Source organism: Saccostrea echinata, unplaced genomic scaffold (assembly GCF_033153115.1).
Source record: "Saccostrea echinata isolate AGI-Se365-2 ecotype Australia unplaced genomic scaffold, CSIRO_AGI_Sech_v1 ptg000058l, whole genome shotgun sequence".
NCBI lineage: Eukaryota > Metazoa > Mollusca > Bivalvia > Ostreida > Ostreidae > Saccostrea > Saccostrea echinata.
The window spans coordinates 7,380,433-7,407,985 of record NW_026889807.1 but is presented as its reverse complement, the minus strand read 5'-3'; the positions used below and the strand labels follow the sequence as shown (position 1 = coordinate 7,407,985).

General features: G+C 34.7%; 1 protein-coding gene, 1 long non-coding RNA gene and 1 pseudogene across 2 annotated transcripts; 1 reads left to right on the top strand and 2 right to left on the bottom strand.

Moving 5' to 3' along the window:
- Positions 1-13,341: 13,341 nt before the first annotated feature.
- On the bottom strand, positions 13,342-13,923 carry LOC133174638 (uncharacterized). Its single transcript, XM_061309736.1, has one exon. It carries the CDS (start codon positions 13,921-13,923, stop codon positions 13,342-13,344), a length of 582 nt encoding a protein of 193 aa, XP_061165720.1.
- Positions 13,924-16,680: 2,757 nt separating this feature from the next.
- LOC133174637 (uncharacterized) lies at positions 16,681-20,338 on the top strand (annotated as a pseudogene).
- Positions 20,339-23,073: 2,735 nt separating this feature from the next.
- Positions 23,074-27,271, bottom strand: LOC133174689 (uncharacterized). Its single transcript, XR_009719173.1, has 4 exons — positions 27,226-27,271; positions 25,451-25,521; positions 23,579-23,743; positions 23,074-23,130 (listed from the first exon to the last, which is right to left on the bottom strand). It is a non-coding gene; the product is annotated as an uncharacterized LOC133174689 (long non-coding RNA).
- Positions 27,272-27,553: the final 282 nt, after the last annotated feature.

Below are 27,553 nucleotides of genomic sequence, written 5' to 3'. Positions count from 1 at the left end.
GTCTTCTGAGTCAGTACATGTATCATTAAAAATTTCTTTCAAACAACTAACATATGTTTCTGCTTTGCCATCTACAACCTCCCTCAACCCAGCTGTAGACCGTTCACGGTAGCTCAGTCGGTAGAGCGCTCGCTCCGTGATCGGGAGGTCGTGAGTTCGAATCTCGGCCGCGACAGACCTAAGTCGATAAAAAAATAGGTAGCAACTGTTCCTTCGCCATGCGCTCGGCACTTTGAAGTGAAAGTTGCGGGTCCTTCGGATGAGACCTTAAAAACCGAGGCCCCGTGTCACGGCAGGCGTTGGCACGATAAAGATCCCTCACTGCTCAATGGCCCTGAGTGCCGAGTAAAGGTCAAAATTTGAAGCCCTTCACCGGTATATGGTGACGTCTCTATATGAGTGAAAAATTCTCGAATGGGACGTAAAACAATATACAATCAATCAACCCAGCTGTAAAAGTTTTTTCATTTGTGGAAACTTCCACTCCATAATAATGTTTTCCTTTCTTTGTTGTTGCATCTCTGTGAATTGTTAAATTATTTAAGTCTTTTACTTCCAAACAAATATGAGCACGACTAATAATACCTAGCTCACTACTTAATTTTGCAACAGTTGATGGATGTGGCAACTCCTCTACACAAACATCCACTAGACCTAACACTTCTTCAATAATGGGATTAATATGTTGAGAAGGAATATTTCTACTTCTAAATTCATATAAAATTTTTCTTAATTTGAAATGGTACGGATTGCCTCTACATTCAGTGTTTCTGAAATTTAATATTTTCTGATTTTCATTTTCTTCATCATGTTCATAGACATTATCTTCCAGAGATGATTTTAAGTTTTCAATTTCTTCTCTTAAGGCATTTATATCCGTTTTTATCGTGTTACATTGGGTACCAACAGTAGTAAAATTTTTATTTTGTTTATTTTTTTCTCTGGATGACAAAGACTCTTTTAATTTTATACGGAGGCTGCTGATTGTGGCCTGTAATCTTTGAATAGTGCGTTGATTTCTCTTTAACTTCTGATTCAGGACATGTACTTTGATATTTTTTAGCCTTTTTTTTTACTTTTTTGTTTTCTTTTCGCAAATGCTCACAATCAGCACAGGAATCGTGTTCAGTTTTTTGTCTTTTATTTTCTTTTTGTACACTGTCAACTTGTTTTTGTTTCATAGAAGGCAAAATGAATTCTAACTTTAATTTTTCTAAATACTTGTCCTTATTTGGAAATTTCTTAAGTCTTTTAATTTCATTTAAAGTTCGTTTTGCTTTTGTAAATAAACTTATGGGATTTACAAGGTCCTTTTCTATTTGAAACACTTTACAAATTTCTTCATGAAATGCTCTGGAATCTCCTTGCACCTTTTGAAAAATGTTCTGAATGTCAGAATTATTTATCATGTTGGTGAGTTTCACAACTATAGCGAAATATTTACCATATATGCTGTAAATGATAAGCATAAATTTCCATGTCTTAACGTATATATGCATGTATTTTTCTGTATTTAAAACAGAAGAAAATATTTTATACATGTATTGAGGCTTACAAAAAAGAAAATAAAGGTTTGTTTCCACTTATAGCACTGACCCTTATTTTTGTCTATAAAGCTACACAAACAAAAACATACTGGTCTACCTATCCTACTTTTTTCAAACTGAAAGCGGAATCAAATTTTTTATAGGCCTTATAACATACTCTATTATATACCATGGGAAACTTACACGCTAAGATAAGGCAATAGCAGTGCAGATAACAGAGAATATTTTTCTTTCCAATGAAATTTGTGCACAAAACACACACACAAAATTAGGAAAAGGATAAGTACCTATTTTCTGCATATATGGTACTGGATTTGATTCTGGAATTATGTCTTCTCTACAAAAAATAAAACCAAAAAAAAAAAAAAAAAAAAAAAAAAAAAATTAAACTGATGCATAAAGTTAAAATAATATTACTTTATTACGATACATCCAGTATATATTAACTTATCTTTATTAATTTCAATTATTATAACTGTGATTGTTATACTGTAATCATCATCATAAATAGTGAAATAAATTATCATTACTATAAATATTTATTTATAAGTAAAAGAAAACATGTAAATACAAATATTATAATTATTAAAGAACTCCACATACCTTATGTGGGCTTACCCATGATGATATAATATAGAAACAAACTATAAACAGCTGATTGAAAAGGGACGTAATTAAAAGAACAAAATACCGCTTCAATATATTTAAAAATGATTGACAAAAATTGCTTCATTTATATCACTTGTGATTTTTCATATATATTTTTTTCATATTTCCCCATCTATTAATCAATGATAGAACTTGCAAGAAGCAGAAATACCTGTGCAAAAAAATATTTTTTTGTATTCTACATTTCAGTCATATGTTTTTAAATTCTATTTTCTTTCAAATTAATCAAGTAAGTAGCATAAACTTAATAAAATAATCAAACCAAATACCTATACATGTTTAATTTTACTTACCTACACAATGTCACTTCCCAGGTAATGTCCTGCGTCGAGATATATCGAAAGACTGTGTGGCGCGTATCTGATTGCACGGACTCCACTCCACAAATCACAACTTCCGCTGATTTAGAGTTATCGTTCTTTGCCGCCCCCTAGCGTTCAGTAGAAATGCTACTCCGTGTCACGGCGAGCGTTGACACGGCTCAATGAACCTAAATGCCGAGTAAAGGTCTAAAGGATGTGACATAACTCCTATCTGGGGCCTCTTTTACTGCGACGAATTCTATTTAATCTACAACGATTTTGATAGTTCTCAAACATGAGTGAATAAATACGACGCCTTTTGAATAGTTTCAATAGTTCTAACACATTTTAATTATAAAGATTACTGCATTATCTATGATTTTTTAGACCCTATGACAGCAAAATTCGGCCTGGTTTGTGACAATATGAATATGTTCTTTTATGAAAAGAGAATAGGCGGGTCTTAGTACAAAAGAGGGATATGCATGTCCGAGGAATCTACCTTATATGGCTATTGTTATTATTTCGCACATTGTCGCTTACCGAGAACAATTGTCCAATCCGATGACAGAACGACAAAACATGCTGGTTTACTACATGTTGACATTCTATCAAGGGCACGTGGTTTAGGTCAATTTACACGATATCTAATCTCTAATACATTTCAAACTTTTAATGATCAGCCAATTTATAAATCAATTGTTTGTAAATGTGAGCTGAGAAATTGTAGATCCGTGTCTAATCTGTGTCTCAATGCATAAAAATTATTTATCTGAAAGCAGGTTAAAAAAACAACCTTTTTTCCAAGCATAAAATGTCATTAGTATTACTAGTAATGCAACTCATTTAGCTGATTGGTCAGTTAGAAAGTATCACCAGTGTCTCGATTAGCATATGAATTTATTCTTACGTCAGAAAAAAATAGTTTCGTCGATCTGTTCATAATGGGAAAGGCCAGGTAGATTTTACATTTTTAAAAAAAAACAACATGTGAGCGCAGTTAGGTACATTTTTCTCCTTTCACATATAGGTTGATTTCAATAAAATATAGTGACCAGCCAAAGGAGCAAAATGTACCTACTTGCGCTCGTATATTTTAAGGGCTTCAAAGAGTGGGGCGGGGCCAAGGTCCAATGGAAATTGGATGTAAACATGGTACCCCTACTCAAAATAAAGACATATATCTTCCAAATTATGTTTCTATTTTCGATAAAAGTAGTATTTTATGAGGGTATACATATCAGTGATTAAGTGCATGAAAAAATTACTGAAAAATTTAGAAATTTAATTTTTTGTCAATTTACCGGGGGCCGTATGTCACATCATCCTTTGAAGCCCTTGAACGGTATATGGTGACGTTTCTATATTGAGTGAAAAATTCTCGAAAGGGACGGAAAAGAACATAAGATTTTCAGTTATCTCTTTCATAAGTTTTTCTTAATTTCAATTATTCTTTTAAACAGTCGACTGAAATAAGATTTCACTGCACTGCAATAAAACTCTTGAAATTAATGTTTTTCTTATTTCAAAGGTAAAATGCATTAGAATGTCAATCTGCGCTTTACTACATGTGCATTTTATTAAACAGTCATTACTCAGTTTAACACATATTATTTCCTTACAGTGTGATATTTCTACAGTTTCATTTTCCTGCAATTTAATAAAGGGGTATATTTAAAATTCACAGCTTGAATTTCTTAGGCATCGATTTCCTACTTTTGGATGTCGTCGGTCCTATAACAGCACCTGGCCGTGCCGACTTATTGAATTCCGTGCGGCGCGGAATGATAATTTGTCGGCACGGACAGGTGCATGCTGTTATAGGACCTACGACATCCAAAAGTAAGATTTCAATGCTTATGTTTAAATTCTCTAATATCTCTCTTCATAATTGCTAATTTTGTTACTTTTTTATGAATTTTGCGCCTCTCAGAGAAGGTGTGCCTCATAGACCTTAGAACCGTTGTGATGTGGAAAATTAGCAGTTGTGACGTGGAAAGTTAATAACGCAAATGAATATTGCGAGGAGAAAAATGACAATTGAAATTAATTTCAAATGTACAATTGTTATATTTGTATGATTATATAATAGGATAGTTCCTTATAATTAAATTGAGCCAAAACAATATTATATTTTGGTGTTTCAGAGTATAGAAAATGCATATACATGTACATGTAGTTACTACTGTTTATTCTATCGCGCAGTGACAAGGTTTCGTATGTGTTATAGGGTATTGAATTTTGTAAATTACCTATGGATGTTATAAAGAAAACTACACCGGATGTGAAAATTAGCAGTTGCTTGCTATTTATTTCTTGCTGTTTTGATTTAAGTGCAAAATACTTAGTACAACATAAAACGTTGACAACTGCATTAATTGATTACATATTAGTGATTCAGGTAGTCATGATTAAGGTTTCAAAGTTTGTAACGTTTTAAATGGTAGTAAAAATAATAATTTCTTTCTTAAAATTGATCTAAAGATTGATTAATTTATTGAATATTGAATTATTTATAGAGTTCCTTAATCAAAGGAAAATGTCATGAAGCAATTCAAGGAGTACGGCGTTCAAGAGAAAACATTGTCTGCATGCCAAAAACCAGTAATGATGACTTCAATGTTGTGTCGCCTTGTCTGATTATTATCAAAAGGGTTTTGTCGATCAAAAATTTGTCTGCATATTCAAATCCATCTAATTTTTTATATGACTCAATATTATTTCTTTTTTTTTTTCAATTACTTTTTTTTTTGGGGGGGGGGGGGTCTTTTGTTTTAGTTTTGGTAGGTTTTGTGTGTTTTTTTTTTTTTTTTTTTTTTTAATTTTGAATTCAGATACAATAGCTCTTAAAATAATTAGCAGTGGGATAATTAGAAAGATACCGAGTTGTGATTTACTGATTTCACATCAAATGGACATATTTATTTCTTTCTCATAGCTCACTTTGTCAACGTCGCTCTTGGAAAGCAGGCCAGATTAAGCAGCACTTACATGTATGACCAACATTCTCAAGCCTCCTACGCTGTGGATGGTATATGGCGGATCTCGAGAGATAACCACGAATACTGTGCTCATTCAGAGAAAACTAAAGATTCATATCTTATTGTAGATCTTCATTCAGTTCATTATGTTGACCACGTAATTATACTTAGTCGAGGAGATGTAGACGAAAACCATGGTATGGTATTAAATTCATCTTAATCTACTTTCGTTGATAAATGGCTACATGTAATATTGTAGTCCTTTTCGTTTGTCCATCTGTCAATCTCACTTTCTTGTCATCGCTTTTGCTACATTTTTTGTTCATTGGTAACCAAAATATATATTTGCAGGCTATTGTTCATGTATTATATGTCATATCGTAAGGTTTTGATACTCAATTATTAGTACCAAGAGCTTTTTTTTCATTTCATTTTATTCAGGTAAAATTATCACAGAATGTCATGATAACACACAATTAAAACATTACAGATTAGCCCACTAATAGAAAAAAACAGACATTATCTCAGCACTATGCTACTTAATAAAGATCTAATTGAGCATATACATGTATTATTATATAAATTACATGACATACAGATGATAGGTATTACCTAAGGATAGCCCATAAAAGCCTTTTTAAAAAAGCTTATTTCCAATGGGGTCCTTAAATTACAAATACGTTAGTAACAAAAAAATTACATTAATAATGGAATTTAGGCAGGGAACTTAAATGAATATAGCATAAATATAGCTTAAATATTGTGATAAAAATATTAGGTTGTCAGTGTACTTCTTTCTACATAGTAAGTGGTAGCAATTATAGTAATATTTTGCAAACATTTGGTCATTTCTTCTAGATTTCAGAAGATTGTTCTGTCATGAAATGGTCATGCTAAGTTGCTAACGGGGCAAATGATCAATTATATATCTGATGCAGTACCTAGATTTTTTGATGGCTGATTCTGCAGGCTGAATTCAAAGTCGCTGCAGTTTCTATGTTAACAATACTTACATGAATGATAACTTTTAGCATGCATTCTATGAATAATGGTTAATGTGTTAATCAATATTTCTGAATTCATCCTTTAACAATCTTGCATGAATTTTGCATCATGGGTGCATACTATCTGTCAACGTTTCGGATGCTCCTTGTGCCCTATATTTCCTGGATGAGTGGAGAGGTTTAAAGAGGCCCCTTCCCTAGTTACTGTATTTCAGACAGGTTTGGTGTATTTTGGGATCTTTTGCTATACTAACACTCATAGATTCAGAAGTTGCATAGGAAGTGTATTTGGATGTGTATTCAGCTAGACATTTGACCCATAGCCCATAAAAGTCCTACATTGACAAGTGTTATATACACATTACAACTTTGGATACATAGTAACAATTATGATGCTACATGTACATGTGACTTTCTCTCTCTACTTTCTCTTTGAGTGAATGGATAACAGATATGAGGTACTTTCGTTTAAACTCACAATTTTAATGCTGCACAAACTTGATTGAATAATCTCTGAAAGGATTGTAAGGATGCATACTATACTGCAAGTGAACTATACTGGATGAATGTTCACTTAAATATATTAGAAGGGAACTGCCCTATATATTTGATATGTCTTTAAATAGATGAACAAATGTCAAAATATTTGAAGGAGGTCCGTTTTAAGTTATAAAAAAAAGTCCAACGTTAAGCAAACTTACTTAGATGCAGTGGGGACACATATGATCAATTGTGTTTCGGATTAATTTCCGAAAATGTATATATAATAGCTTTTAAGTATTTAGTTAATAAAATAACATAATACACATGCACTCATTCAATAGTAAACCAATATATAAAAAAAGACATTCCTGCAATTGTCAAAATTATTTTTTGCAGCGGACGCTCTCAAAAAAATTGGTGTTTTTGTTGGGAATTCTTACTGCGGATACTTTGAAGGTCCAGCCAAACCAGGAACGAATACTACAATCGTCTGTGATAAATGCCTCACGGGGACAGATGTGGTGGTTCTTAACGGAGCAGATACAGAGGCAATTATTTCTGTTTGTGAAATCATGATCGTCGGGTTGCTAAAGAAATGAATTTTAGTTACTTATCTAGATAAATCATCCATGTTCAAAACTCTGTTTTTCACATGCTATTTTTTTCGTTGTTGGATCAGCTGCTAGAGGAAGGGATACTCTGGGGCTTTGGTATATAGTGCCTGCCTTTGTTGTGATCTTTTGACATACTTTTTTTATAAATTAAAATCTCGAAATAACAATAACACCACCTTAAACGAGATAAGACTGTGATATTCTGTGATCAAACAACTGTAGCCGTATTTTTTTCACCATTGGTAGATTGAGCCAATATTTGTTACAAGGTTAAGGTGCATGACATCTACAGCAGTCGCTATGGTATCTGAAGCTTGTTCCTTTCGAGAAATTCGTAAAAATCAAAAAAATCTGAAAATATTTATTTCCCAATGAACAGCAATGAGAAGGCTTATTAAACGAATGGTACGGCAAATATCTGATCATTAATTTTCGTATATTTTTTAAATATAAAAATATACAAAAGATTCCTTCTGTGCTAAGAAAAAATGTGTATATACTGTTGTTAGTTAGGAAATACGAGTTATTACTTGTTTTTACTGTGTTTTGTAAGATAACTACATAAATATGAATATTATGTTGGCATAGGACAATTTGAATGAGTAGTGCACCGTGAGTAAAATTCAGATGATTAATATATATTTTCAAGTTATGTATTTTTAAAGAATAATTACCCATGCTTTAAACTGGAGACTGAGTTATCTGTGTTTTGTTAACATTTGGTGTAAACTATGTAAGCATATATTAATTCAGTGTTGCATTGTGATAAACAAAACTGAAAATAAAGTTTATTTTCACTTTAAATGTAAATTTGATTATGACGGGGAGATCTTAGCTTAGTAATAATATATACTATATGTATGTTCATTATACATGTGCATGCATTATGCAAAACACCTACATATTTACTGATATGCTGAATCTGTGTACAGATTTGAAATGGGTATAAACAAATGCACTATGTTACTTATAGGTGCCATACATTTTTTTAACAAGAAATAATCTACATGGCAGATTTTGTTTTATATTTTTGTAACACAATTGGTTTTCTGCTTGTCATTTAGGTGTGAACACTTGCATAAATGAATGCACATTTTCAAATAGATAAAATATTTTTAAAAATATATTATATGACATTGTAGTCACCTGCTTTTGAAAGAGTAAAACATGTTTTTTAAAAATTGTCTTAAATTTTCAGTAAATACATGCACATCTAATTTTGTATCTTATGAATAATAACGAGATCCAATATTTTGGAAAACATACTAAGGTATGTTCACCTTTACGAAACCTTCAAGGTGAATATGACATTATTTTTCTATGCTGGTCCAATAACAGACCGAGAACTTCAAAATTGATGCTATTAGATATAAAAAGTTATGTTCACCTCCACCTCGATCTTCCAGGTGAAAATAACATTTACATACATAGGGCCAAATTTCTGAATTGTAAAATTTTTCTGAAAAATTATTTTATCCGAACAGGTGAACATGACATTTTTTTTCTGTTTTCGGACAAAACAAATAGATCACGTATTTTCAATTAATACAACTGGGTACGTTTATTTTAACCCCGCTTCACTCGCTGCATTCAGCTAGGACTTCAAAGAATGTAAACAGATAAGAAATATGTCAAGGATTACTTAGGCGTAAAAAAAATGTTTGTTTCCTGTAATATTCCCAAAAAATCAAGGGTCGGTAGGTCGGGATGATATTGGGTTTAAACATCTCCGGACTGAATTAACCAGGTGTTATATTCACAGTGGACACCCAACATGGCTGCCTAGCGGCAGAAAACGACTTTCGTAAAGATGTGGGGGAAATTGTTGTTACAATAATGATTACTCTTTATATTTAAGGTAAATGTTGACTAGGTTGACATAATTTATATCTCAAATAAAGCTACAATTTATATTTTTTAAATAAATGGAATCAGCTGATTGATCAAATCAAAGGCAAAGAGCAAACGCAGATTTGGCAGAAAAATTTGAATGGGTCGGTCGGGTTACGGGAAACAAACATATTTTTTTTAGGCCTTAACTAGTTTATATCATTTAATCACTGAATCATATACTAATAAAACAATTATAAAAAGATGCCTTAAGCTTAGGCTTGTATAAGAAAGATAACAAGATGTTTAAACTTATTTAAATTTATTTGGCGATATAGGCCACGGTTGCTTTATACAATAAGTGAGCCAGGCATCAATTATTGCCTTGATTTGGCATCCCCAAAAATATACAAGCATAAGTGGTTGGCCCTGGGCACAGATGCTCACCCGATTGAACAATAATTGCAAAATGCATTCAATTAGGCACCAAGTCATATAGTTACAATGTAAAAATATAGGTTTGGCACTACTGGTGAGCCAAATATCCGCCTAGGCAATATGCTTAATAACCCAAAAACCCCGAGGTTAAGATGATGCTAATACCAGGGCGGGATTCAAAGGATAACCCCGAATGACAAAATATTGAAAAAAGCAAGCTTAGTGACACTGATAAATGGATTTAACTTTGAGTGGTTAAATCACATTATCAAAAGATGCCTTAAGCTTAGGCTTGTATAGGAAAGATAACAAGATGCTTATACTTCATTTAAATTTATTTGGCGATATAGGCCACGACTGCTTTATACAATAAGGGAGCCAGGCATCAATTATTGCTTTGATTTTGCATCCCCCAAAAAATACAAGCATAAATGGTGGGCCCTGGGCACAGATGCTCACCTGATTGAACAATAATTGCAAAAATCATTCAATTAGGCACCAAGTCATATAGTTAAAAATATAGGTTTGGCACTACTGGTGAGCCAAATATACGCCCCGAGCCTATGCTTCAGCATTGGCTGCGCTACCAGTAGGGCTCCCTGTATGAAAATGAAGGATTGATATTGTTTAGAGTAAGTAAACCAACATGAAAATGACCATCAAACTGATGTGCATGTTCTCCAAAAAAGAAAAAAAATATAAATATAAATGCACGTATAAATGTGTGTCAATAAACAATACTTAGTCTTACAAGATGACCAAGAAAATAAAATGACTTGGTATACGTCAGTACAGATACATAGACCCTCAATAGTCTATGGACAGTCAGGAAACAAAATTAGGACAAGTACCATGACTAAAATCTTAGACATGGCGCAGCCATGGCCCATTTTCCCCAAGTCTTGGGGACACTTGAATGGAGTTATTCATCAAAAACGCTTGCAGTGCTTTTTGCAATCTATACAAAAACCAAGTTATTACCCATCTCAGAAAGGTGGACCTTATCTTTAAAAAACATGCCTGTGTTGACCATATGTAACTCTGGGTACCTGATGTACTTCCCCCAGACCTTAATAAGTAGGTAGCCACATGGCTGTTCACTCGGACTCTTATCCTCTCCATAGCAGATTGGTTAATACCCCCCCCCCCCCTCCAATGAAGACGCGGCAGTATTTGCGACCATATCAATATTGTTGATGGTAGTAATTTTGCTAATTTTTGTAAAACATCTTTTAATCTGAAACGTAAATCAGCTGACTTACCCCCACTGTACTATGGAATGTTATTACCCCCGAAATGAATTACTAACCATTTTCTACCTTGAGTAATGTTCTAACTTTATGTAAGATCTCTTCCAACTTCATACCCCCTTTGCCTTGCCAGAATATGGTAGCATTATGCCGGTCTAAATCTAAGTTGGTGCAAAATAGTGATTTTCTTGCATGATAAAATGCATGCTTAACAATGGAAGACCCAGTGATCCATATTCTTTTTACACCTACAAAAAATTGACGACAAAAAAAATTACATGATTATGAGGCTAAGGCCAATTACATCTTAATTCCTAATATACTTGAACAAACACTGAGATTTCCATCTACCCCTACTGGCAATGTCTTTTTCGCTAGCTCCGTTGCCCAAGCAGTGGAAATTGCGCCTATGCGGAAGGAATGAGTTTTGTAAGTTTGCTTGTTTAACCCCAGTTTTTCTATGGCCACATTGAAAACAGGTGACACCTGGTACCTTGTCACAGGGCTACCCGAGATGTGACAAAAAATGCTGAAGGGAAGTTGGGTCTTAAGTGCATGAATGTTAGAACTAGGCGCACTGGGCATATTGGCTGAAGAGTGGCTGTTAGTGAAATTGTTGTTCCCCTCCCCTCTTGATCGGTTTTCGAGTGTTTAAGGACAATGAGGACTGTGTTGGTGTGTTTGTGATAAGTTACATCCCCGGCTTGAATAGTATGACCAGGGTCATGTGCCGAATTTTGAACCAGCTCCCCCATTCTAAAATAACCAAAAAAGATTGTTGTGAATATGGCTGAGAACAGCACAACTTCCAGGCGCGTAGCTGCCTATACGCAAATACGCAAGTGCGTACACATCATTTTCAGAAAAAAGAAAAAAAAGATAAGAAAAAAGAGAGAATTATTCGGAGAAATAAAATCTCAGTACCATCCAACAAATTTTCGTGTTTCAAATTATTCTCTGTCATACTGTGTCGATTTAAATCTTAAATTATCATGGCTGTATGATAAAATTTGAAATCTTTTATTTAATAACTGCCAAATCCAAATAATTCATTCATTATTTTGTCATTGTTCTATTATACATTGATTTTTTTTTAAGGATCTTTGAAAAATTCAATTTCAGCCACATCGTTGAATGCTATGATCTACTAGTATGATTTACAATACGATATTTTTTTGTTCATAATTAAAATTTTGTATACGTGTTTTAAAAAGTTAAGAATAATTATTTGATACCAATTAATATATCGGTTAAATTTTTTATCCTCAATTATATGTGCAATAGGTTTCTATGGAATATTAATTTTCGTTAAAAAAATAAATATTACTATGTCTTTTATTTCCTAAACAAAAAACTAAAACTAAAGAAAATGCATGAAATATTTGGTAAAACTCCGGAGCTTCTGGGCCCTCACCAGCAGGCACGTAGTATCAGGGGAGCCTCCCCCCTACTTATTCCCAAAACCTAACCTTTTACTATTGAAATTGTACATTGAAAGGGTTGGACCCCCCCCCCCCCCTGTTTTTGCACCATTGTTAAATCATGGTAATTTGGTAATGTATTAATAAAAATTTGGTTTGTGAAAGATGGATACCCCCCCCCCCCCCTCAACAAACACACACACACACACACACACACAAGAAATAGGACTTCGAATTTTGACAAACTTCCTTTTTCGTCTTTGCTTGACAAAATTTTTAAAGTCGTAATTTTTTCCTGGCTGGCAAAAACTATATTACGTGCCTGACCAGAGCCCTTAAACACTGGGTGGGTGGGGGCTCAAGACCCCCCCCCCACCCACCCAACCCCCTGCCGTTCTCTGCGTACACATCATTTCTATTCTGGCTACGCGCCTGACTTCATATGGGGTTTTGCAAATTGTAGGAAGCAACTTTAGTATACTGGACAAAATTGTGGAAGTTACCGGTTTACGTCCATCAACATGCACATTCTTTCGGCCCAAACCTACGAGGATTTTTCTGAGTAAGAATGATTGTGTTGAATCAGGAAGATTGTGAAGTTTACAAAAATAAGATATCTCAGAAATGTAAGACTTAACTGTGTTTGGGGAATACTGCTTATATGATAGGTAGAAAACAAAATCCACTAATTTATTTTAATGGGGAGGCCAGTCTTCTGTTCCAAAATAAAGCTTGCGAAAATCATTGAAAACGTTTAATGCAGTGTTACACAACTTCTTAGAACTGTCAGAGATAAAATAGCTTAACAGCTCTCGAGCTCTATGTCGTAGATCGCCTGCAGAAATGACTGGGGAATTAATGTTGGGTGGTCCTCCGCCTCTGGGAAGCTGGCCCGGAAACGTGACCACTGCTGTCGAGAGAGAGAATCGGCTTTGATACTATGCAGGCCTATGATATGTGTCGCCTTCAACTGAATGTTATACACTAACCCCCGAAGAACCAAATTCCTAAGCAAACGCATGACCCTTTTTGATTTGAATGTCTTAGAATTAAGAATAGATACAAGGGCCTGGTTATCGGTGTGAAGAATAACTTTCTTGCCAGCCAATTTTCCACCCCAGATGTCAAAAGCCATAACTATTGGTACTAACTCTAAGAATGTAATGTCTTTAATGATCTCTAACCATTTCCACTGTGCTGGCCATTGCATGCATGCCCATTGCTTACATGTACCTAAAATAGCACCACAACCTAACTCAATATTTTCTGCACTATCAGTAAATAACTCCAAGTCAAAATCATTTGTCCAATCCACAATTCTGTAAGAAGTGACTCCATTGAAATATTCTAAAAACAGTAACCAAGTTTTAATATCTGCCCTCATTTCTAAACTGACCCTGCGCTTGTGATATGGTTTTGATAGACAGAACATTCTATCCTTAAAATGATATTGTCCTACGGACCCGGTTTAACGATAGAATTCGTTCCTTGTATTGGCAATGTTGCAAAATAAACACGGGCGATAACTCGAACTCTCTGCATTTTCTATGAACAACCCAGAGAGTTTCGAATGTCAACATGGCATTAAATTTGAAGAGAGGAAAAAACGTTGAGAAAATGAGTTGAATTTTCGTATTTATATGGATTATTTTTTAGGTTAAAAGGCATAAACAACCTCAAAAAGGTTTGTTATTATTAATTTGGTAGTTATTTTCAGTTTAACTCCTTTTGTATTCTTCAAAATCATTTCGGAGTGGATCCACTCCGATTTGCTACATTGCAAGTATATGGGACGTATTCTAAGGGCTTAATTTGCAAGCATGTCTAATGCGTCATCAAATGACGAGTAATTAACCGAGCAATGCTCCTTAATAATAAAATCATTGACGCTAGACCCAGATGGGTAAGACAAGTGATGAATCAATCTGTAAGAACCCCCCTTCTTCTGTACCATACCCACTGGGGAGAACCTAAGATTCGGCAGAGGGGCTGATCAAATGAACCTGCAACTCTGCCTGACATGATCTCATTAATAACTAACTGAATGGCGTCAAACTGTAAACCAGACATGGATTTAAGATTATTACAATCAGTGGCCACTCGAGGCCCTTCATAACACAACCTAATTCCAAATGTAAATCCCTGCAAGAGTTCTAAGGCCACCAAGCCAAGTGGGTAATTTGCCAATAATTCACTTAATTTGGGCACATTATAGGGTTTGCTGCAATATTACTGAGGTCTAGCTGACTGGGTATAAGGGGCTCTAATAGCTGAACTTGGTTCTGTGAGTCTCCTGGGTAGCTGAGGCCGCCATGTTGCTTGCAGACCACTAGACCTAAAATTTAAACTAGAGCCTGAGGATGTCTTGTGTTTAACGTAGGGATGGTTTTGTGAACGTATCATGCATTCGTGTTTGTATTGACATGCGAGTTTATTACACAGGCCCTTGTATTTAAATTCATAACACTTAAGAAGGGAGGCCTGAGGCGAGGAAATCTGGGAGCACTGTACATGTACAAGAGCCATAGCTCCTGGTCAACTACAGCAAATGGGAGGGATGGGTTAGCCTCCTTCTTCAGCCTAAACTGAATATCATAGTCACGCCACCCGAGTGTATTTACCTTACTTGCCCCCAACCTAATAGTATGAATATATTTAAATACCTGCTCTCGGGATGGGCTGAGGTATATACGGGTTGGGCATACACCACCTTTTGGTCCGTTAACCCCCACTTGGTGGTCGATTACCTGAATGATATACATGTATTACTAACCAAATGGTAATCTTTTTTCTTCGCGCCAATATTACAAAAAAAAAAAAAAAAAAAAAACAAGAGGCACATGGGCCACAACTCTCACCTGCGTAACTTTGGCCTTGCTGTTTTTCACCTGATCCCCCCTTGTAGTACTTATCGTGGCCCTGCCCTACCCCCGGGGATCATGATTCAAACAATTTAGAATCTACACTACCCCAGAATGCTTCTACATAAGTTTCAGCTTTTCTGGCCCAGTGGTTCTCGAGAAGAAGATTTTTAAAGATTTTTACTACATATTTCAATGCAAAACTTGGATTCCCTATTGTGACCCCGCCCTACCCCCCGGGGGTCATAATTTGAACAATTTAGAATCTACACTACTCCAGGATGCTTCCACATAAGTTTCAGCTTTTCTGGCCCAGTGGTTCTTGAGAAGATTTTTTAATGACCCAACCCAATTTTTGTCTTTTCTTGATTATCTCCCCTTTGAAGGGGACTTGGCCCTTAACCCAAGGATGCTTTGTTCCAAGTTTGGTTAAAATTGGCCCAGTGGTTCTTGAGAAGTTGAAAATGTGAAAAGTTTACAGATGGACGGACGGACAACGGGTGATCAGAAAAGCTCACTTGAGCTTTCAGCTCAGAGCTAATAAAGGAAAGGCGCAGTTGCACGGACATCGGGAGATGTTCTCCTACTAGCACCCAGACTATAAAAGGCGAATCGAGCAACATTTCATGCGTAAAAATCGAGAGAAGTGGAGAAGAACACATCAACCAAGTAAGTAAAACTGTTGTTCAGTCTATTGGGTTCTAATAACAACATACCTCTTAAACGCTGCAAAATTTTTACTTGGGATCTTTGTTTCACTTTCATAGTTTGCTAAACAAAGCGCCTTATTGACCGTGATCGTCTCGAACTAATCAAAAATCCCGTTATAATTAATTGCAACAGCAAAAACGTTTGTACGGCGGATCTATAGTGTAAAAAATATAGAAAAATTTTGCATTTATGTTGAACTCCTTGTAAATATGGATTTAACAGTTTGTATGAAATATAATTAAAGATATATATATTTATACTGACTTGTTGTTTATTTAGAGATGCCATTTCAAAAGAAATGTAGCATCAAAAATCATGCAACATTTTCCAAAGACTCGGAGGAAAAAAGTATTTTCAAAGTGCAGGGGAAAAGTGAAGGTAGAAGTTATAGAAAAATAAAAGGAGGAGGGAGAACTCAGTTTAATGGCAATTTACATTTGCGAAGGATGCGTTAAGTATACAGAGGTATGTTTTTAATAATCGAAAAGGGGGGTGTAAATATATATATGTTGTATGATTTTTTTTTAATTTGAAGATCAAAAGAAAGACTACGATGTCTTTCCTCTGCTATGTCTCAGGCAAGATTAATTCCTAAACTGAAGAAACCAACCATTGTGGCAGAATTAATTCAAAAGATTGAGAGCGGGGAAATTGATGACAGTGATTTAGATTTGATCATGACTGCAATTGGTTTGTTTGTTTGTTTAACTTTTTTAAAGACGTTTACTTCTTTACTTGACTCTCAGGACCATTGAGTTCTTGCGGGCATGTAGAACTGTAGCATCGAGAAGGGGGGTTAGATGGTTTTAATTTTTTGACGACAACTTTTAATACATTAACAAGGTGGAATTTAACTATACAACTATACTGCAATAAAAAAGGGGAAAACTATATTCAATGAAGATTTTCATACTCAATTAAGAGTGAAGCAATATGATGGGAAAACGGGGGGGGGGGGGGCTTCCCTCAATATTACGTATTTTTTGTACATTCAGTGAAAAAAATACGGTGATAGAAAACATGTATTTCACTAATTTTTCAGGTAGAAACCAATCCAAAAAAATGTATGATGATAGTGTAGTTGCAGGTACGCTGCACCAGAGCGATGAAACATTAAAACATTTCGATCCATCAAGTAAGATCCATTTACAACCCTATGAACACATTTTAATGTATTGACCATATTTTTTTTCCATCAGGAACCAGAGATAAAACAAAGGATACCAAAGGAAGGTTCAGTAAAATGTTTTCCTTTTTTTCTTGTTAAGAACCTCTTTGTTTTCTTTTCTAAGGCTACATGAATGAGAGGAACGGCCCTTTACTTGCGTTTTTTAAAGGGATGATAGGTGGAAATGGAGAATGCCATCATCATTGCTAATGCAGTAGAAACCATTTATTTCCTACAAAAGAGAACATTTATTGGACCACTTTCTTTCGCCAAGGCTCTTCTAATCTGCTCTAAGACAGGTGCAGTTTAAAATCTGAAATAAGATGATGTATATTAAGTACAATGCATACACTTAATGAAACACATTTTATTTACATTAATTTGTCATTTTTCTTCATCAATTCCTTAATACGTTTGATTTCCATTACGTTTGATTTCCATTACTGGAACTAGTCGCCCGCGTGGCGCAGTGGTTAGAGCGTCTGCTCTAGAGTCGCGAAGTAAGGAGTTGATCCTTACGTCGCGGGTTCGAATCCCACTGTGGGACGTGGAGACCGGTCCTTCGGATGAGACCGTATAAACTGAGGTCCCGTGTCGCAGTAGGTGCTGGCACGAAAAAGATCCCTCACTGCTCAATGGCCGTAAGTGCCGAGGATAGGACAAAATTTGCAGGTCTCCACCGGCAAGTGATGGCGTCTCCATATGAGTGAAAAATTCTGTAGAGGGACGTTAAACAACATACAAACAAGCAAACAAACAATGATATTTTTCTTATTGAGATTTTTAAACTATTTTTTTTTCAGATACACATTTATCTCTAGCAGGCATGTAGGAGAGCCAGCTGAAGTAATTGCTGTGGAACCAATTTTTGAAAACCCATGTCCAGATGAAGCAGTGGAGAAGGTTATTACTTTATTCTTAAGTATTCAAATTAAAAAATACATTTTTGATATGTCAAAGCAGCGGTTTTCATTAATTTTAAGGTACTGGGTCATCTACTGGAGGAGGCGGGTGTTGGAGATTCGAGACAGTGGACTGCTGCAGGGTGCAAGGCTCCCCTACGTCCTTGCCTCCCGCATTATAGAGGAGATACATGTATATATTTGTCCCACCTGCCGTCGGCAGTTTGAGAGGGACGAGTTCCTGTCTCATATGGATGACAGCAAACATGCTGATGATCTGGAGCATGGCAGAAAATACAGGAATGCTCTGATGCTAACAGGTGTAAATTTATTTTGAATTTCAATTTTCCATAAAATGAAAAGAGAAAAAACATGCATTATGTGAAACATAACAATTTTTCCCATTTTGCAGGTCACGGTCATTTCGAGATTAATATGACCAAAGCTTTGTTTAAGCTTTTATGGGATGTTTGTTTGGCAGAGCTTGCCAAAATGTTGGGCTTTAGAAGTCTAAAGACCCTTGCTTTATGCCAGTCTGCCCACGGTATATACTTCTGTTTTCGTATGAAAATGAGTTTATAACAATTTGTGTAGATGAAACATACACTTTTGATTATTAACATTTTTTCCACTCCCATTCTTCTTCTTAATAAAACGTTAAATCGTTTTGCAGATCACCATAAAATTTAAGCTGGCAAATGTTAGAAATTTTTCTGTTTGCCATGCCTGCAGAAATGCTTCTTCCTTATGTGCGACAGTCAAAAGAACGTGGGCAGATCCCGTCAGTTCAAGGTTTTCTTGACTACCAAAGGACCCCTAATGAAAAATTAATGCTTAAAATTGTCTTTGATTTCAGCCTTGCCCTTCATGTATTTCGAGCAGGCGTCAGACGTAACAACAGTGAGGTAATTCTTGCCAGCAGGTCAAAATTCTCACCGTTGTTCTTTGGTCTGAATATGCCATTCTACATGGAGGCATATATAAGGGACTCCATGATTCGTGTGCAATGTCCATCAGCAGAACATGATTTCATTGCAGAAAATGAGTCCTACACTGTGAGTGGGAACGAGAGTAAGGGTGAAGGGGGCAACTTTGATCTGGAAAACCTGAACAGAAAAAGTAAGAGCTTCATGCCACCAGACCTCCCCACTGATGAGAAATGGTTAACCATTTGCAGAAATATTGAAAAATTAGACCTGGGAATTTAAAACAAAATTGCTGAAATTATTTTATATGATAATACTGTAATCTTTTTCATTTTTAAAAAAATATCATGTCATTTTGATTTCCAGATCAGACTTAACAGACTAACAGAAAAAGACACGGAATACATATACACTTATGACATTACAGAGGAAATCACAGTATTCAGACATATCATTAGGGAACGCCAATACTTGCAGTAACATTCACTCACCACATTAACAAATAAGCCATTAGACAGCAGTTTTTAACATTTCTAAGAACACGCACAAAACAACAAAGATTCACATTACACACACATTACAACACACAAACTTTCATCCACACAGAAGCACACACCCATTTTCAGTTTGCCAGAACACAGAGAGAAACACACAAACATTGCAAACAAGACGAAAGATGAGATTACTGCACACATCGAGACACAGTTGGACATCCTAAAATCAAAGACCCTGAACCAAAAATGGAAAAAGATGAAAACAGGCAAAAAAAGCTCTTTTATTGGAACTTGTAAAAGAACTCCACGAATTACAGGAGAATCAAAGCGAATCCAGAATCAGATTAAAGGTATTGAATATGTAGATGTACAACTATTGACATTTTTTGAAAATCAAAATTTTATGTTGGAGAATTTATTTTTTCAAACCTGAATGTTCTGGACAGTAAAATTCAATGTTTTTGAGAGCTGTTTTCCTATACGCCGTAACCCCCATGCACCATGCATGCCTCCAATAACGGCAATCTTTTATCTCATACCCTACCCACAATTTGCTCTCCGATTGTGCCTTTCCGCATATGCAACAACATGACTCGTCTATGCCTCCCTAAAGGGTTGACTCTGTTGTCTGGACACCAACTTCTAAAGTGGATGGACAAAAAGAAGAAGTTGATGGCTGTGAGGAGATAGTTGTGGACGAGGAAGCGGATGATGTAGAGGAGGATGATGGAAGCTGATACTGTAGGCTCCTAAATATACATATATAGGATTTAAATCCAACGATTGATAAATATATTAAATTAAAAATACTTCAATTGCGTATATTTCATATATTTTATATTTTTTTCAGACTTCTACCTTCTTGACGTTTGGGCTGTTATACTCATAAAAAGCTCCAGATGGTGCCTTGATGGTTAAGGACACTTCTGCCGATGTTGCAGTGTACAGATCTTGGACCTATGTGATTGTCTAATTTTTATATACAAATATGTCTTCATATTATTATAAATTATGAATCTTCTTATTTCAATGTACATCGTAAAGTTTAATTATTTTTAATTTATTACTATTTGAATTTTGAGCGTTGTGATAACTCTAATACATTTCAACTGAATTATTTGTCGTTTGATTTATATTGATGAAAAAAAAATCAAAAAAGAAAAAGAAAAAACAAAACAAAACAAACAAAAAAACCAAACCAAAACAAAACAAAACAAACAAAAAGTTAAAAAAAAAAAAAAAAAAAAAAAAGAACAAACAAACAACCAAAAAAAATGATTGAAACTGTTTGGAAATTTTGATCAAGATCTCCCTGCATTTTAGAAATAGAAAAGAAAAAGCTATAAAATTGCTATCCTTAATTGAAATAGAGGACAATTAAGGTAAGGTTTGCGATTACAGGGAGATAACTCTCATGAATCACTTAAGCGTTTGAAACCGGTGAAATTTAAACCAGCGATACTAAGCATTCAATGGCTAATGAATTTCGTCTGTCAAACACCATGACATGAACATGATGGGAACAAACAAAGGACATTTGCAGTAGAGAATCGTATAACAATTTAAAGTGCAGGAATCTCAGAAGAATTTAGCGGACAAATGTAAGACGTTTAGCGTGATGCACGATTGATGACGCAATAAAAGAGGACTAGTAAGTTTATTTTCAGTACGGAACTGCGCAAGTTGTACAGTTATTCAAGTCAGGAGGAGCAAAGAATCAGATATATTGTAAATCTCTTAAACACATTAAATGACATCACGAATGAAAGAAAGAATAGATGTGGGAGCATCCTGTTACACTCTGCATGGTGTATGCAGTATGAGTATGCACTCCGAACAGGGAAGAGAAGTCGCTGAGGATTTGACAGTTTGATATAGTTGCATCAGACAGGTAATTATTTAACTGTTAATTTTAAGTATTCGTACTTCATAATCGCTTATTACAACTACGAATTACGGAAAGTTGTCAATGACCTAAACGGACATAAACAGTAATGAATGAAGGGTGCATGATCAGGATGCATGATAATCCGAGATTCCTCTGACTGTAAACCCTGCTTTTATCTGTTTATATTGTGACATGTGCAGCGAATCTCGGATTAGGTGCATGTGACTAAAATCCTGCAATGCAGAAAAAGTTGTCATGCAATTTTTTTTTTTAAATATTTCTCTCAATTTTTTCAATAGAATCGGAAAAGCATTTTCATTATTTTTTTTTATGAAACTGTTTGAATTATTGATTGACACATTATTTTTCACTGAAAATTAGTTCTCATAGAAAAAAAAAATTGGAGCCCAAATCCATTTAAGAAAAATATCAATACTGAATGCAGTAAACAAATGCTCTAAATCATTTAGTCAAAACACAGGTTGGAATTATGACATAATACAGTTGAGCTTTTTTAAAGTACAGCTTGTATTTATTTTTTCCTCACCAAGTGATACATTAGTATAATGTGGATCAGGCCCATAGGCATCTTCGCTAGCCAAGGGTTTCTGATCCAAAATCCACTCTACAGTAGATTTCGGATCGGAAACCCTTGCTAGCGAAGATGGCCCATAGGAAGCACTGGGTGAAATAAGCAGTTTCCCATCATGGGAAACTATATGGAAACCACACGGAAACCTCACGTTTACATCATGTTTCCTAGTGGTTTCCGCAGCGGATGCCAGGTTATTCCATCAAGTTTCCGTACCACGGAAACTACTACGCTCCGATTCCATAAGGTATCCCAAACCACGGAAACCTCAGGAAACCTGAAGTTTCCCGAGCCTCCATGTAGTTTCCCATAATGGGAAACCTGAAGATTCCACTGGTTTCCATAATTAGGAAACTATGTGGAATCGGAGCGTAGTGGTTTCCATGGAATGGAAACTCGATGGAATCCTCAGATTTCCCATGAACGGAAACTAGAGGAAACCTCGTGATTCCGCAAGTTTCCATGACTCAGGAAACTATATGGAATTGGAGCGTAGTGGTTTCCGTGTGATGGAAACTTGGTGGAATTATCTGGTGTCTCATAAAAGGAAATTACTGGGAAACTTCAAGATTCCCTTATTTTTCTGAGACGGGAAGCAATGTGTAATTGTGGTGTAATAGTTTCCATACCATGGAAACTACAGGGTAGGTTGAGGATTTCAATTTCGAAAAATGATTGACAAGCAACTGGAAGCTCAAGGATCCCTGTATTTTCCATGGTAAATCTTTCTTGTCTAGAATGTGAAAAGAGAACAGCAGGTTTAAATCAAAATAAATATTATTAATTTCCTTGGTAAACTGTGTTTTCTTTTCAAAATCTATCAAGAAAATGTATAAAAAGGAAAAAGCATTATCAAATCATATGTTTAATTATTCATTTGGTGTGCAAAAACATTATTTGAAAATGATATCAAAATAAATAAAATCATATATCTTGGTACACAATGAAGTAGTCTTTCACATCTAAGTCCATTCAAAAAAACTTCATTAAATACTCTATACTTCTTTCAACATCAGCTTCCTTTGTATTTTCTTCACATCATCTGCGATCTGCAATATATTTTCATATAAATTATTATTTGATGTAAGAATCGTATGCTTGAATATTATTTAGAAATCTTACAAGATCACTCAATGTTCTTTAATGTACCAATATCAGGGATTATAATTAGTTTCAGTCTTTAAATTTAATGACATGAAATCCGAATAATGAACATTACATAATAAGGTTTAAAGCCAGAATATTAAAGCAGGTATGATTGAGAATGTGACCATCTCGTACATGTAGAACACTGCTTTTAGTTGAGTGAATTGGAGAAATGTGCTCTGGACAAGGATATTACAAATCTTTTTTTTTTTCATATTGACATTTGACCTAGAAATTTTGTTAAAGATCACTAAAAACCCTTCATCCCATGGCACACAAGCCAGATCATACCAAGGGAGAAAAATTATGCTATGGACAAGGACTTTAAATATAGTGTGTTTTGATACTGACCTTTGACCTTGATAATTGGTCCAAGGTCACTTTTTACCCTCCATCCACAGGCACTCTATGAGTTAAATTTGAGTGAGATTGGGCTAAGAGGAGAAAAAATATACTCAGGACAAGTGATATCAGATGGACAGACAGATCATCTCATGGCATCTGCAGAACAGGACCCTAAAAAACAATGCACATACATGTTAAGCTATATCCATACAAGTCAATATGAATTCATCATATGTTGCATTGCATACACATGTTTTAATCATGTTTAATACCTTATGAATAATTTCATGTTGCATGTACACTCAGTTTACATACAAATAATCTAAATTTCATCAAAAACGACCAACATATCAGCCATTCAAGATTTAGCTAATCAACATTCAATACAAGTTCTATATGCTATACCATATGTACAGACACATACTAGTATTATTTACCTTCATTCTAAATCTTGTTTTATGTCATTGAAAATTAAGGCGATAGCCATTACCGGTAGCCAATTTTTACCCCCAATTTACATACATGCATGTTGTAATGTTTGTTCAAAACTTCTCATTTATAAATATTACCTTATAGTATATTAAGTTAACATATACCTACAGTTAAAGCTTCAAAGTGTTTCATTGAATATTTTAGAAATTACAGTCATCAAAATACTGACCAGCCAGAAACCAGTAAATTTTTATTTTTCATTTTTGTCTTGTTTCATTTAACATATTTCAATGTTAGAAAGTTTTAGTAAGTTATAATATTTACTACTTTAACATAGCCATATGGCTGAACTTTGGCATCTCTAATACCATAGATATGTTGAAGTAATTTGGAAGTATTCTTTAAATATTTTACTCCTGATATCTCGAATCCTCAAATACATGTACCACAAAATAATTTTAATTTAAATTTGAACCTTGACAAAAGGACTCTTAAACAAATATTCATTATTCTTAAAATAAAGTCTACAGGATACAAAATTATAAGTTGCTCAACAATGATCATATCAATAATATCTGAAAGAGTTGATCATTTCCTCTTGGGGTGAAAAGGGGGGGGGGGGGGGGAGGGGGCTTCCTCTGTACAATTTAAAATATCCTTACTTTGTGTCAACCTTGGCTAAAATTAATGGTTCTTGAGGAGAGGTTGAAAATGTGAAAAGCTCACTGATGAATCGACAGTTTGATGGATAAAAGACAAAACAAAAGGTGATCAGAAAAGTTCACTCGAGTTTTTAGCTCGGGTGAACTAAAATCCTCACTGCATGGTGTATATTATGCTAGATATCATCCAGACAGAAAATTGAAGTGAAGTGAAAAAGACTCCAAGCCATACAATATCATAAGGCCAAACAAAAAAATAAGTTTGTTTACTGTTACATGCTGAAATAAAATAGGGTTGGTAGGTAGGATTTTTTTTTATTTTATTGAATTTTTTTATACACAAATTCACATGAATTGGTTGAAATACAAAACAGCTTTACTTCTGTTTGGGCTTGCCATATAGGCGATAGACAATATCTTTCTTGCCAACTGCCTTACAGCTACCACACAATGAAAAAAACTTTCTTGTATTCCTTCTTTAACTCCATGTTGCACTAACTATTTCTAGTACTTTCGATTCAAACGCTTGACCGATTAAGATGCATGTAAAAGTTAAACTGACGATTGAGTGACTTATGGATTTTTACAATGAAAAAAAATTTGGGTTGGCTATTAGATATTGGGGGGAGGGGGGGCGTAAACAAACATTTTTTTTTTATTATGCCTAACCTGTTGTAGTTTGCAGCTGGTAGTTCAACATTCCAATTAAAATTGGAATCAAGTTCTTTTCTTTTAATGCAATTGTCATACATGCCTATTTATGATTGAATTAATTACCACTTACCACATGATCACATCTTGATTCATCATACATCTTTAGTTACTGGTTCTCCTTTAATGTCAATTTTCTTCTCTCTGAAAGAATATATTATGTACAATTACTACACTGTATTGCATTCTGATTTCACTTATAAGACCAACAATAAACAAGAGTTCTAGGGGCCACATTGCTCACCTGAGCACTTTGGGTAGGAAAAAGCATAAATCAGTTCAGTATTTAAAAGTTTATATATAAAAGTGGTTCAGAGGGAAGGGGGGGGGGGGGGGTATGAATTCTACACTTTCGAAGGATGCTTTTGAATTAATATGATACATATTAGCATTGCTGTTCTTAAGAAGAAAATTTTTATTGATATATTCCTTTTCTTCCTTTTTACAGTGAAGATGATGAAGGAGTAGATCTTATATTTGGGGTGGGGGTGGGGGGGTGGGGGGTTACAGAGACACTAACGAACAAGCACAGACATATAAACATTGCCTGAGTTTTTCAATTGCATGGTCTTCAAAAACTTATTGATGGTATAAGTATCAAAAGTTTTAATTATAACCAGGGGCAAAAATTTGAGATAACTGTAAAAGTGCTTTCTCTGTTATGTCCTTTCTAAACTCCCCCCCCCCCCCTTTTTTCTACACTGCATTTTTCGCTGATTTTCCTTCATTGTTTACTTCTCCATGTGCTCCAGTGCTAAAAATAGCGCCACGCAATGTTTCATAAAACGGGAGGTAACTCTATAACCTATACTTGGTGATTGGAGTTCGTGTGCATTTTGTCAGAAAGATAACAAATTAATATTTAAAAAACGGAGCAAGAGGAATTTGAAAATTAAATACAAGGGGATAGGAAATTACATGTGTACAGGAAAATTAACTCTAAAGATATTGATAATCAGCTGATTGACTCTCAATTGTCACACTTCACGGTATACAGGTACATTGCCGATCAATGACTGTGTTTGTTTAGCACAGTTCGCTTTCTCTCGAGGTGCATGCCAGTCGTAGTATAAACACAATTAACTACTCAGTTCATTAAAAATAAAGTGTCAATACTGAATGCAAGAAAAATTTAATCATGGCGGTCGTTCATTTTAACCATGGCGCAGCTTGTTTAACCATGGCGCACATAAATTTAACCATGGTGGGCCGCCATGGTAAAACCCCTTGTGGAGAACAAAAATTTCAAACAAATGAGGATTCACTTATTTTTACAATTAGACTTCTATGATGTTGTGACCACCATCAATAACTGATGATTGTTACTCAGATGATTCATTTGCACTACTTGAAATACTATCAAAAATGATCAATATTTGTACATCTTGTAGACTTATTATTTTTAACATTTTCAGTAAATCTCTCAGCAGGTCACACATGAGAAATTTGTCTTTTGAACAGTAAACTATTTCAATTTAAAATCTATCACTTGATTGTTAAACAGTTGTTATATTATTATAGACAGTACTTTTAAAACCAATACATTTTCCCTATACATATCATCATTATGCATATGAATAAGGGTTGTGCTATGACTTTGTAAGATGTATATGTACTCTAGTTACAGACAATCTATTTAAATTGTTCTTATGATTCTTCATAATTTCTAATTTTATCTGCCAAATAAAGGCGGCTTACAATAGTCAGAACTCTCTCTTTTAACTGTTTAAATTTCCATCGATGATGATGTCCTTCGTGAATAATCTGATAAGTTGAGATTGCGGACACTTTTTGTTTAAATATTGATGACTTAATCGTAATTTAGTAGGAGAAATAATTCATTTTTACCTTGTCGTTACATCATAAAAAGTTCCAGAAGTCCAATAGTACAACAAGTTGCATTCCGAGAACACATGTATTCAAACCGGATATAACTTTGTCTGTATTAACAAAGAAACCATATTCGGTACAAACATTATTATCCGATTTAACAACGAAAAAAAATTTCATACACTATTCATTTATTTATAGAGAGAGAGAACTATTATAGTAATTAAGCATTCATTTTCATTAAAAAAAAATCTACAAAGGCGAAACGTTAACATACAACATACAGCATGGAAAAAGACAAATGTGGTGCCATAGGGCCTAACTATACAAAGTCTACTGATCTATA